Source organism: Chamaea fasciata, unplaced genomic scaffold (genome assembly GCF_029207755.1).
Source record: "Chamaea fasciata isolate MVZ Bird 193981 ecotype frontalis unplaced genomic scaffold, bChaFas1.0.hap1 SCAF_3, whole genome shotgun sequence".
Taxonomy (NCBI): Eukaryota; Metazoa; Chordata; class Aves; order Passeriformes; family Sylviidae; genus Chamaea; species Chamaea fasciata.
The window spans coordinates 95,544,760-95,558,235 of record NW_027094088.1 but is presented as its reverse complement, the minus strand read 5'-3'; the positions used below and the strand labels follow the sequence as shown (position 1 = coordinate 95,558,235).

At 35.6% G+C, this 13,476-nt stretch overlaps 1 protein-coding gene across 2 annotated transcripts in view; it reads left to right on the top strand.

Moving 5' to 3' along the window:
• Positions 1-13,476, top strand: part of PXDN (peroxidasin) — an 85,846-nt gene that overhangs the window by 29,472 nt on the left and 42,898 nt on the right. For both annotated transcript variants that reach the window (XM_066179845.1, XM_066179846.1), the window contains exons 4-5: positions 5,643-5,714; positions 12,878-12,949. In XM_066179845.1, the coding sequence (XP_066035942.1) occupies positions 5,643-5,714; positions 12,878-12,949 (144 nt within the window). The remainder of the gene's footprint in view (positions 1-5,642; positions 5,715-12,877; positions 12,950-13,476) is intronic.

Sequence of the window (13,476 nt, the reverse complement as noted above, 5' to 3'; positions counted from 1 at the left end):
ATTTCATTGCTTTGGAAACTATTAAGAAGCTGAATTTTCCATTCACTTTCCAAGAATGCAGCCAGAAGACCTCTAAGGAGGTGGGGGCAGGGAGAAAATCACATAAATTTGTGCAGACACATTACCTGGTTTTTCCAAGTTGTGCTTGATTACATTTCCTGCTCTTGTATTTCTGTGTATTGTCTTTCAGTAATGAAATTGTTCAACATATACACAATGGGAGGGAAAAGAATATTGAACAGACTGTTGCCAATGAATGATTAAAGTCCATGATGATTGTATTTGTTACAAGAAATGTTTGCATGATGGTTCTGGTAGTGTAGTACATAAGGTTTTACTATGTGAGGTTTGCTAAACTTCTTTCCATAGTTAGCACCTGTACAAAGACTTTTCTTGATTCTTATTACTTCTTTGTTTTCACCTGCTTGCCTTTTCCCAGATATAGTAAACCTGAAATAAAGCTCAATGATGCAATGTCTTCAGTTCAATGAAAGAGTGAAAAAAGATAACTGAGCTCTGATTTGTTTTCATATACATGTAGTAATGGTTGTCAGTATCCATACTGTGACGAGGAAAATGTTTTTGTTTTCCTGTTGTTCCCTGGAAAATTTAAATGAAAGGTTTAGTGTGGTAATTTATTCAACTACAGGGAGCTCTTTAAAGCTATCCTTTGTTTTACAAAAATAAACTTCAAGGGGTTTTTTACCTGTTTCAACAGCTGTGACAAATGTTTAAATTGTACAGCCTCAAAGTTACAAAATTTCTGGTAGTGGTCAGGTTATCAATGCAGAAGACATAAATGTAACAAATCAATACCCTTCAGCAGTGAAAGTTTCAGCTGAGTAACTGAATGTTAACTGTATTCTATGAAATGAAGGGAACAAAACAAAATATTTCTTTCCAATAGGATCCACTGAAGTAGAAATCGGGGAGAGAGATTGGACAAAAGTTAGAAATACTGCTTAGAATGTACTATTATAAAGTCAAATCACCTGGAAAAATTGAGGTTTAGTATCATGTGGTCCGGTGGATATTTGCAAACCTAACTTGTACAGGCATGTTTCATAAAACTAGATCATTGATCCGTGATGTTACTTCTGTTCTTATGACAACTTGTACTGGATTGCATGTGGTTCTGAAAATGTATAATTCCCTAATTTTAAAAAAAACTGTCATTTCTCAGTGGCCCTGATTTAGTAAAATGTGAGTATATATAAATATAAAATCTATAACAATTAGTAAACATGCATGTATAAAACTAATAAAAATATTTACAATTATATATTTTATATAAAATACATAAAATATAACACAGCATTTTTTTAAAAAAAAGCTGGTCTCTGATAGATGTTAAGATCCATTCCTGTATGACTGATGAAGATCAGCTTTTTTGCTTTCAAACAAAAATTTTTTGAGCAGGATCTAAATCAGGATTTTCAAATGCTTCTTTGTACTATTCCTTTCTGAAGCTGAGCTTAGAGTTTTATGAGGAGTGTTTGTTACCAGAACTCTCTGTCTGAAGAACATTTTTTGACAAAGAGTAATATTTTCTCATTTTTCTCTGCATTGTAAGTATTCATCATTGTAAAAGTCGGTCTTTACATCATAAAAAGAAAATTGTGCACAAAATTTTGAACCATTTTTCTGATACTTTTATTTTCTTGTCCTTTATGTAATTGAAATACTGGCAATTATAAAAGCAGTTTTGCGTGATGTTGCTGTGCTGGGTAGTAATTCGGTTTTGTATTAATATACTAAAGGTTGGAAAGAAAGATATGTAAGTATTGTTTTGTTGTGAAACTAAGAGGGTACTTTTTTTTTTCTTTTTTTTTCTTCTTGTCTGCTTTTCTGTGTATCTGTCTTTACTCCATATACCTTAGTCTTGGCAATAAGGCTCTTTACTAAGCTTCCCAACCTTAAAATATAGATGCAGGTAAATTTGTGAAAACTCGATAGGATAATTCTTCCTAAGCCTAAAAGTCAGTAGTTTATTCTCCGAAAGAGAAGATAGTTGGGAATTGAAGGTAGACACATTATTACTATTTCAACATGTAGAAGAGTAGAAGATTTGGAATCAGAAGTGGAAAAAATGAAGGTAAGTTTAAAAAGAAAAATTCAGGAGGAGATATGGAAAAATATATAATATAGGTTAGCTATTAAAAAAAACCCTTTCCAGATAAAGAGAACATGTATTAGACATTTACAGAGCAGTGAGCTAGAAGATAGCATGAAGGAAGTGAAAAAAATAAAACTGGGGAATGAAATTAACTTTGTCAAGAATATTGTGTGTTCGCTTGGTATGAAATGCACAGATGAGGAAACAGACATAAAAGTATTACCATAAGCGTATGGTAAATGTTAATTAAGAATATATGAAGTATATCAGTTCCAGAAATGCTAACAGGGAGCATGCAAGTTTTGTTTTATGTCTGGTGAACGAAGTAATAGTGGTAGATGGTGTGTTAGATGTTGGCCAAAATGCAGAGTTTCTGACCTCAGCCTTTCAGAATGAGAGTAGCTTTCCTGCCGTGCTTTCTGCCACTCTTGTTGTCTTGGTCGTGTTACTTTGTCCTCCAGGCACCTCCAGTGATTCCAGATCTCTTTTCTTTGCAATTCATGTTTGCAATTCATGTTGCTGGTTCCACTGTCTCCTTCATGTTCCTATGTAAACCTGTCTTGGGGTGTTTATTTACTTGTGAGATTTAACTCTACAATGCCTGTTACTTGTTGCCTTTTTTTCCCTCCAGTTCCAAACAAATATATCTGGATCTTACTTTCCTTGAATCACATGATTTTTAATATGGCATAATAAAAAAGAAAAAATGAACCCCCCAATAATATCCTCATAGGGAATCTTGCAGGCTTAAGCAGCTTTTAATTAAAGCTACTTCTTCTCCAAAATTTTCTGGTAACTGATTACCTATTTGTTAATTTCCTAAGTATATGACCAGTACCTCTGGTCTCTAGCAGCCTTGGTGCTGATGCTCGTTTTTTTCGTTTTTTTCTAAACCAATTCTAAAACTAGGTTTAGTAATTGTCAAAAAATAATTTAAGTCTTAATAGAATATATCCCTTTTTCATCTTACTCCACTGTTTATTCCTGTAAAATTCTAATATTCAGTTCTGTAAGAGAGCTTTTAGGTAAATTAAATGACAAATTATTTTTCCCTAATTGTACTAAATTTGTTTTCTGATAATGATAATTGAGATAAATTTTGAGAATGTTTGTTAAAATTTAGAAGTGTGTACAAAGTTTTACTTCTACAACACTGTATGTGCACAGTGCCATTTTAGAGGGACAAATATTTTTTGTGGGTGATATTTATTTCTACTTTATATTCTGTCATGTCTCTCTCCATTAGGCAAATTATTGTATATTTTTCTTTCTGTTAATATCCAATATCCTCAGTGAAACAGCTACACAGTTAAATGGAACTCTGGTTAACACATTTGTCACAGGACGTGTAGCCCTGATGTTGCTGGGATTTCTCTGTGAAGGGAGGATATGGTTGACTGAGGTTGGTTGAGTTTCCTGCAGCTGAGGGTTCTCTAGTCAGAGTGGAAAAGGCTCTGCTTTAAAGCTGAATCCCAAATAAAGGCTCACTGCAGTGGCTTGGTAAGAACTCCTAAAGGCTTCTCCCTTCCCTGCAGTATGGTGGTAAAAGTCAGTAATACTACAGTCATTATCCCAGTCTAACTCACCTCTGATTTTCACTCTTTGTCTTCTTTTGTCTGCAGAGAGTAAATAAAAGTTACATGAATAATTGTGGTAAAACTTTATTAAAAATCTGATTAATTCAGATTTTTTAAATAAAATTGTTGAAATGCCCACAAGAAACAATTAACTGAGGGTGGTTATCAAAGCTGTCTTATGCCCACTTTGGTTCTCTGGTCTGTCCAGAAGTTTAGTACTCAGAAATAAGAGAGATTTACACACTGCCAGGTGGAATTAAGTGTATTAAGAAAGATAAATAACACTTCAGCTGTTCAGTCCTCGAAATTTTCTAAGGAGTGAAAGGGTGTGTTTAAATTGTAATGACTCTGATCCTCAAATGAGTTGGTAAATCTAAGCCAAAACAAATATTTCAATACTTGTGAAATACTTTTTTTCAAATAAAATAAAAACCAGTTCCACATATAAAATCACTGTTTTAAAATTATTTTTAAAGTTTTTACAGTAATATCACATGACAGTAATTTTTTTCAGCTTTTGAATATTTTAAATATCTCAGAAACTTTTACTTCCATGTTATCTATTCTTGGAAGAGCTCTGATTTTTTATTGAGATGCATATCTACATTAATAGAGCACAGAGGAATCTCTGTATATTAATGTGTTGGATTCTCAGCGATCAGTGCATTGGAAAAGTTAATTTAGACGCAAAGGAAGAATACTACTCCTTATTGTTCCCCAGAGTTGTCATTAGTTGAATATCAAATACCTACACCTTCTTTCCTTGTTAGGGCCTATTGTGAAATGTTGCCCATTGTCACATCAGTGTAAAAACTGCCACCACCTCCAGCACAGCCAGTATTTTTTCTGTTGCTTCAAAAGGAGTTTGCAATATTTCCAGTAAGTTACTGAAAACTGTAATAACAGAAAACCCAAAACCACTACTAATAAGATGCCTGCTAATAAAGTCATTTGTGGTACAAAGTCTCTTCATCCCCTTTTCGTAGAAACCCATGCCTGATTAACTGAGTTTCAAATCATTTGTCAAATAATTGTGAAAAAGTTCTTAACCACAAACCTGTGCCTATCCTAACACAAAAAGAGTGACTGACACTGAACCCCAAAAGTATTTTCATTTGCTGCCTCCATACAGAAACTGTAGTCATTGGCTAAACTGTGTGATTTTTCTCCATTATCCCTTCACTAAACCATCCTTGCTGCTAAGAGCATGATGAACATGAGCACATACACTGATCCTTCCTGATTTAATTCCATAAAAAAGGTGTAGAGAACATGTGTGATCATACTGGTACTCTGCATGTTTATTCTGTTTATATTATAGAGTATCAGTGGGGACTTAATGTCCATCTTCTGCACAGTGATAAAACAAATATACAGTGCTTCTTTATAGATGTGATATCAATATTCTAACTTGTATTTTTTTGTGAATACTCCAAAGGTGACACAGGCATAGTTACAGAAATTTCTCACTGTTTGTTCTCCGAGTCCAGTAAAAGACTCTTTCTATCCTAATTTGAATATTTGTACCAGTATTCAGATGAGATATTTTAAAGAAAACAAGAGGCCAGTGGCATCCCTGGCATGTTCTGGTAAAGGCACTTCCAATGCAATTCTGTCCCATTGAGTTGAATTTACTTTGACTTTTGGCAAACCAATCAAGAAAAAAAGGGGAAAAAAATCTAATGAGTAATACTTTGAGCACTGGGAAGCCCAAGTCTATCCGGGTATCAGCCTCAGGGCCTTCAAGGCCCGAGACTTTTGTGTTTCCTAGTAGTCATTTGGGAGGAAATCTCAAGGACAGAATATTTTTATGTTTTTAGTTTTTGATTTGTATTTTTTTTCTAATATGTAGTTGAAAAACTGTCTTCACGTGTCAACTTAATTCTTCTTTTCCACCTTCATGTAGCTCTTGTTTGTGTACTAATATTACTGATTGTTTCTTGTTTCAGCTATTTGTACAAGAATGAAATCCAGTCAATTGACAGGCAAGCATTTAAAGGACTTGCCTCTCTAGAACAACTGTAAGTGCCTTTTCTGTGCTGTCATCTTCATGGTTCCCCTGCAGAGGAAAAGTGCACGCCTTGATCAGTACACCCTACCTGCATGCTCTGCATGTCTGCACTCCCTGGGTTGGACCGAGAGCCCCATAATCATTTGCATGTGGAAAACCACAGTTGATCTCTGTGTCAAATTCCTCATTTCTATGTTTGTCTTTTATTTGTGATTTGCATTCCTGATGTCCCTATACATTGTTGCATAGCCTTGACAAAGGAGAATTATTGTAGAAAATGTTGAAAACTAATGTGTGTTGCTTAGAGATAGATTCTGCTTTCATTCCTGCAGGTTTTTATAATACCTCAATTCCTTTGACTGCAGCAGTTACTTTGTTTTATGCAGCATAACTAAAGCTGAATTAGCCTCTGCAAGTTCAACCCAGTTTTGTTATACTTTGAAACAAGAATAGTTTTTCAAACTAGAACCTTGCTATTATTTATATGTGTTAATCATTGCCATACACAAATGTTTAAAAAGTAAGGAAGTTCATAATTTGCAATGTAGATGTTTCAGTAATGTCCTCCAGAAAAATTGATTAAAATCATACTTCTTTTCCTGTATAATGAAGAATAATTTCTACTGAAAAAGAATGAAGAATGCAGTCCTAAGCATAACAAAACCTAGTTGTATTGATTCCATTAATTTCAACAATATTTTGTTTTATAATCACTATAGGAGAGACATATTTGTTTTATGATCACTATAGCAGAAACATGTGAATTGCTGGTGTGAGTCCAGAGAAGGGCAGTGAAGGGGCTGGAGCACAAATCCTGTGAGGAGCAGCTGAGGGAGCCTGGGATTGTTTAGTCTGAGTAAAGGAGGCTCAGTGGAGACCTTATTTCTCTCTACCACTACCTGAAAGGAGGGTTTAGTGAATTTGGGAGTGATCTCTTCTCCCAGGCAACAAGTGACAGGACAAGATGAAATGGCCCCAAGTTGTACCAGGAGAGGTTTAGATTGGATATTCGAGAGAAAAAAAAAAATAAAATCATGGAAAGAGTTGTAAAGCATTGGAACAGGCTGCCCAGGGAATCAGTGGAGTCACTCTTCGTGGAAGTGTTCAAGAAATGACTGGATATGGCACTTGGAGGTCATGGTTTAGTGATGAACATGATAGTGGTGCTAGGCTGATGGTTAGACTTGAAAATCTTAAACATCTTTTCTAGCCTTAACAATTCTGTGACGCTATGATCAGAAAGCATTGCTCTATATTCATTGTGATAATGTTTAGAAAAATGAAAAAGCTGTATGTAGTTGTTTCACAGTTTCACTACCAAATAACAGTCGTAAACCAACAAGTTTTGTAGTGTATAAATTGGGGACTGAATATAAATTTTAAACTCCTGAAAGATATCAGTGTATTACAAGTGTTCTATATGTACCAGTTTCCTTGTTACTGTAAACATCTAATGGATATTAGTAGACACAGAGTATATATTAAGTAAAATGACACTTCATATGGGTACAAAATCATACATGCTCCTTTTAGAGTGCAATAGATGCCTTTTGAAGGAGGAGCTTCTATGTAAAACAGTAGCATTAATTATAAAAAGTATATAAATATGTAATTTTTTTCCTTAATGCCTTTCTCTTCCTTATTCTTTTACTCTAGAAATTATTACTGCACCATATTGACAGCAACTGGTAGGGCTTATTTGCATGCTAATAGCAATACTTAATTTCTGTGTAGAATTTGGAATACTGACGCCCATTTATTGAATTACTAATGTTTCCAAAATAATGTTCTTCCCCGTGCCACAAGCCTCACATGCTGCAAGTGGCAACACTTGTCCTTTTTTCTTGTGTTCTTTTTTCCTGTTGATCTATGTTATTGCTGAAAAACATGAATCAGTTTGAAATATTAACACCTTCTGAATGCACTTTTCCACTATGTGGCAGTTAAGCCTCTCTGCCTATGGTGATATCACACTTTATCAGATTAAGCTGAAAGTTTTGAGACACCAACACTGTTCAGTATGAAACTGAGATTCAAACTCAGGGTTCGAGTCTCATCTGTAGCTGGGAGGTATGGAAATGGAGCCTGGCAGAGTCACTGCTCATTGCCTGCCCGAGTGTCATGGCAGCACCTGCAGCTGCTGGGCACTGGGGTGCAGGTACTTCCCCACTGCCTGCATCAGAGCTCACTGCTTTTTCGAGCTCTTCTCTCCTAAGCAGAGAGCTTGCCAGTAAGGAAAATGGGAGCACATGAAGCCAATGGCAAGTACAGAAATAAATTTAATGGAGAGTACTCTTTGAGAATTTTACTTTACGAGGGATTTGAAATTTATGCATCTTTAGCATAAAAATATGTTCTGACTCTGCAGAGTCTGTTTTATCACATTAGCTTTGGAGAAAAACTGCTGACAAGACAAGGTTTACTCTTGGCAAACAAGTTCCCAAGTGTCCTAATTTCAGTTTTGAACTGAATTGACAGTACTAAGTCGATGTTTCTGCATTTGAGATCTCTGTGGTCTGAAGTTATCAAACACATTTTGCTACTGGTTGTGTTAACTCAGCCAAATGCTGTTCTCAGTGCTCAGCAGAGTTCTCAGAAGTAGGCACTGTGGACCACATTTCAGGGGAAGACTTGTTTCACAGCAATTTCTTCTACTCCAGTGAAGCAGAATTCAACTGATACTTATTTTAAAAAATGCCTGAACAGCAAAGCAAACACATTTTTGATGATTGTTGTTGTTATTAACAGAAACTAAATGTAGTTAGATTTAGGAGGCCTGTTGCATGTATAAGGGACAAAACCCCCCAAGTATTTACTGCAGCTGGCAGGTTCCTCCTTAAAACTCTGAAGCAGAATTCTTAGCTGCTGATGTAGTCAAAATAGCTTTTTCCTTTGGAAATTTCTGCCAAGTGAATAAGTTCTTTGAAACTTGTTAGTGCTAGGGTTAATTCTGGAGAAAAATTGGCAGTTTTAGGTACTCGAACACACTGAGCCATGCATATTTCGTCACCTAACTTTTCAACTGTGGCTGGGCATGAAGGGAGAGAGCTGATGAAAAGTAGCTGCTTAGTACCAGTTTAGACACTGTTAAATCTGCAAGACATATGTTTGGGTCTGGCAAAGACAGCAGAAAGCTGCAGGAAACTTACATTTTTTCAGAGCAGCAGCCGGAAGGCAGGCAGAACACCCAAAAGGCGAGGAGGGCTGCCTCTGTGTGCTTGGGCTTAGACAACTGCTCTGTGCCTCTTCTGCCTGGGCTTGACAACTGAATCTCACCTGAAATGTCACTAATACCTGCCTGGGAGGTCATGAGTTTTCATCCCAAGATCTAGCTCTAAATGGAGTCCATTTCCAGATGTGTATACATTGCTTTGCTTCTAAATGTCTGTCATATTTTTGAGATCTCAGCTTAGGAGTTGTATGTATCAGGGACAGAAAGTGTACTCTGCAGTATTTAACTAGAGGGATCCCCAAATGTTAATGGAATTATTTAAATCTGTTTACCTGATCCTAGTTATGCATTTTCTTTTAACTTTCTTATTAACATACTCATTTTGTTCTTTATAAGCTCTTATTAGTTATGATGTAGTTTATGTACATATATACATATTTAGGGGGAATTAATAGACAAAAACCTCAACTAAGATATAGTGATGCAGTTTGTTATATTAAGTTTATTTACCTCAATTCTGTTTTCAGTATTTTTGTAGTATTGCTATTTATATTCTTGTTCTATACTACATGTTCCTGATTTTTGCATAGCTATGTCAGCAGTTATGCACGTTTAACACAGAGCAATCTGTGTAAAGTTGCTGCTAAAGCTATCTGTGGGAAGGAATAATGAAAGATAATTAAGTAATAAACACATGAACCCGAAGGTGTGACAGGGGCATTGAGAAGTATATCCTTATTATTCTACAATAAGATCAGCTAGGGACAAGAAACTGGAATCAGATACTTGTCTAGCCTTATTTTAAAAGTCTTCAGTGAGGATTCCATGACCTCCTTAAGTATCCTGTTCCAATATTTTATATCATTACCACAACATACATTTAAATCTTTTTCCTTGTGGTTTAAAGCTGCTACTTCTTGTCTCTGAGCAGGGAAAGCTCTTTAATAAATATGGAGCATAGATGTTTGTTCATTCTCTTTCAGATAATCAAAAGGGCAAACATAAGTATTTCCTTATGTTTAATTCTTGATAGTGAGTTTAGGTTTAGAAAAGAAAGACATGTAGATATTTAAAAATCACTCTTGCATGCCTTTTCTTTGAGTTTTCATTCTGAAAGTCTTTTTAATATCTAATTTATTACATGATGCCACCATTTTTAGTGTTTTGTACTCTGAACATAAAAGATGACTATAAAGATATGCCAGTGTGAGATTATTTCCTGAATGTGATTACCTTGAAAGTGAATTTTAAATCAAAGAAATTACCGTATTAATTAAAATATTAAAATATACCTTTACAAAACTTTATGTGGTACACAGAAGAAAATAATAGAAGTGATAAACCTAAATGATAAAACAAAATTAAAGTGTAGGTCATAATGCCAATTTTTTTTTTATTGTCTTTATTGTAGACCTAAAATGCAATCTGGTTTCTGCATCTATTTATTTTGAAATACAAATTATTTTGGCCAGATATTTAACACCCTGTTCTATTAGTAAATTGTGTGGTAAGTTGCTCAGGACTTTTTTAGGTCATAATTTGAAGACCTGCAAAACCCAAGTAACTTGTGTAGCCCAGCTACTATGAAGCAGTTAAGAGTATTTTCCAGCTGGATTTCATGATTTGATATTTTTGAGCTACTTTAGACAGTGTGATACCTGATGAGGAAAGGTTAGCTGTTATAATGTTCATCAGCCCCTGAATTATTGCGTTTGTATCCGCAGTGATGTGAGCTTGTAAACAAGGCAAGATTTATAGCAAATATTTTTTTAAATTTCTTTGGAAAAATAAGGTAACTTTTCAGGCACGTATTGATTACATGTGTAATTCTAATACTAAGTACTAAGCCTACTAATCTAAATTCTAATATCTGAGTACTAAGCAGCCATTATGGGCTGCTGCTTTGAGTTTTGCAATGTATACACTACTTAAACCATCTGAGAGAGGTATTTTTTTTTCTCTCCTTCTAATTTCACCCTGATTTGTGGCCCTGAAGAAGGGGTTGTGTGCCTCAATGTGTCTGCTTTTACCAATGTTATTTTTTCTTTGAATAAGAGGTGCATACAAATCTTGCCTTGTCAATGCCAAAGAAGATTAATTATTTTAATAATTAAAAATTAATTTATTTAGAATATATAGAGGTATTTGCAAGATGCTCACAAACCATAAAAATGCAAGTAGAATTAAGAAAGTTAAAAAGACAAAAATCACTGCTGCCTGCAAAAAAAGTAGTGTTTGCATTTTTTTCCAAAATGGAAGCTGCTTCAGAGGTAACAAACCCTATAGTTGTGCCTGTTTTTTCCCCTTTGTCCTCTTTCATTGCAGTGATCCCCACCTTGCCTTGCCCCCTCCCATATGCTGCTGATCCTGGAAGATGGATGAGCAGAGCCGTGACTCCTGGCAAGCTGTGCCTGCCCACCTCATGGCTGGGCCATGCCCAGTCCTCGTCCTGCCAGTCATTCCTCACTGAGCTCTCTTCTCTCTCTGCTGGCAAATTGAATGAACCTTGCAGGAAATATCTGCCTCTGAGATTTGTCTTTTTAATTTAGAAGAAATCCCCCTGTATTTTTAAAGGGGAGATGAAAACTGGCAGTCACAGCAAGATTCTTCGATTCTTCATGCTAACAAGACCATACTTTATGCTCAATATACTCTATGGCCACACCTTGCACTGGCAGTAGGCAGACTTGACACTCTGATGTGCTTGATCACGCCCATGCTGATTTATTGGCCTTTTTGTGGTCCCCATTCACTGCTCCCTGGCATCACTCACTGGCTCGTGCTTGTCCTGGGAGGCTGCCAGGCATGTGCCTGGCTTCCCTCTGCACGCGCCTTCCAGGGCTCCCTGCAAGGGCTTGGCCGGAGTCACTGCTTCTTCCCGCTTTTCTGCCTGTGCAGCCATCATCTGGCTCAGCACAGGCAAATCCCCATGTCCTTGTCCTTTTCATGCTGAGGGATTGATGTTTCGGGAGATACTGAGCTCTGAGTTGTTCTCACTGTTTTTAAATGACAGGCGTTGTTGTTCTTCAGACTGCAGTGATTTCTGTATATGCATGTTCTCCAGAGGTTCCTGGATTTGTCAGACGTCAAATAGGAAACTTAAAGAGTTTTGAGTACATTTGGATATAATAAGGATCCAAAGGCTATAAATCATTTTCACATCTGCTGGTCTTATCTCTTACATCTTGTTTTTTCATCTGCAAGGTTAAGGAGTATCTCCACAAAAAAGTCAATGCTGGAATCATCCTGCCTTTGCAGTCCATTTTCACAACAGTTACAGATTAGTAGTCTGGTTAATTGTCTTGTTATGTTAACTTTCTCAATTTTACAGCATTAACAGCTCTGTAGATTTATTGTTGTGTAATGGTAATAGCTTGCATAAGCATCAAGAGAGCATCAAACAGAACCAATGCTAGGAAGGGCTTTGTCTAAAGTCAAATTAGTCAAACTTGGGTTTATATTACAAATCTGGTTTTGAGAGTGTTCACAGCTTTAAATGCCAGTTTTCATGGGCTAGAGAAGGTTATTTCTCAGCATCTTTTGAAATTTTCACTCACGGAAATGAAAATGTTGGCCTATGAAAAATGTTATTGTGCTGAAAACTGTAAATGTTTTCTAAATAACCTCTAACATTTTTCCTATAGAAAAATAATAATTTTCTTTTTTTGATAAATTTTTTCAAGCATGCATACAATGAACATCACACTTGGCAAAACAGTGTTCAAAGTATTATCTCCAAAATCTCCAAAGCAATGTTTAGGGTTTTTTTGCTTAAATATGTACACACACACTTACTGTAGTGTTCTGCAAGCCCTTCTTTGTTTGTCATGTCTTTCATTTCTCAGATCAAGTATGAGATTCAGATGATAAGAGAAAAAAGCTGCTACATCACTATGGCCTTTTAGATCTGTAAAGAGTATGGAAACAATAAATTCTTTAAAATATTTCACCAATTAAGAAAAGTGTTTCAGTATTTTTCTTTTCTTTTAACATATTTTCAGGTATCTGCACTTTAATCAAATAGAAACGTTGGAACCTGAATCCTTTACTCATCTTCCAAAACTTGAAAGGCTGTAAGTTTGTTTTTCTTGGGGTAAGATTCAGAAGACAGCTTGCTTCCTTGTTTGAATGAAATCAAGTGTTTGAAACTAAAAAATAACATTTTTATCATTGCCATAGATTGTTTTTAATCCAATTTTTTTTTTACTGTAACTACTGCGTGCTCTTTCCAAGAACATTTTGGTGAGGCTGACCTTAGAGGCATGTAGAAGTGAGCGTTTCCTGTGGTTTATTTTTTCATTTGCAAAACTATTTCCCAAAGATGTGTGATCAATGTTTGGCCTAAAATAAATGTTATGAATGAAGAACTAGACAATTTATTTAGGATTTTTTTTGTTGTTTTTTTTTTAATTTCTAATTTGAATGCTTATGAACTCCCTTCCTTGAAGTTACTTGTGGCTTCTTTTTCCCCACATGGACATACACAAGTACACCTTGGAGGCCACTTAAAAATAGCTGAAAATGAGTTGCTGAACAGGTTCAATTTTTTTTTTCTTAAGTTTTCTTAGATTACTTTCTCTTGAAAACCTTCCAGAAATAT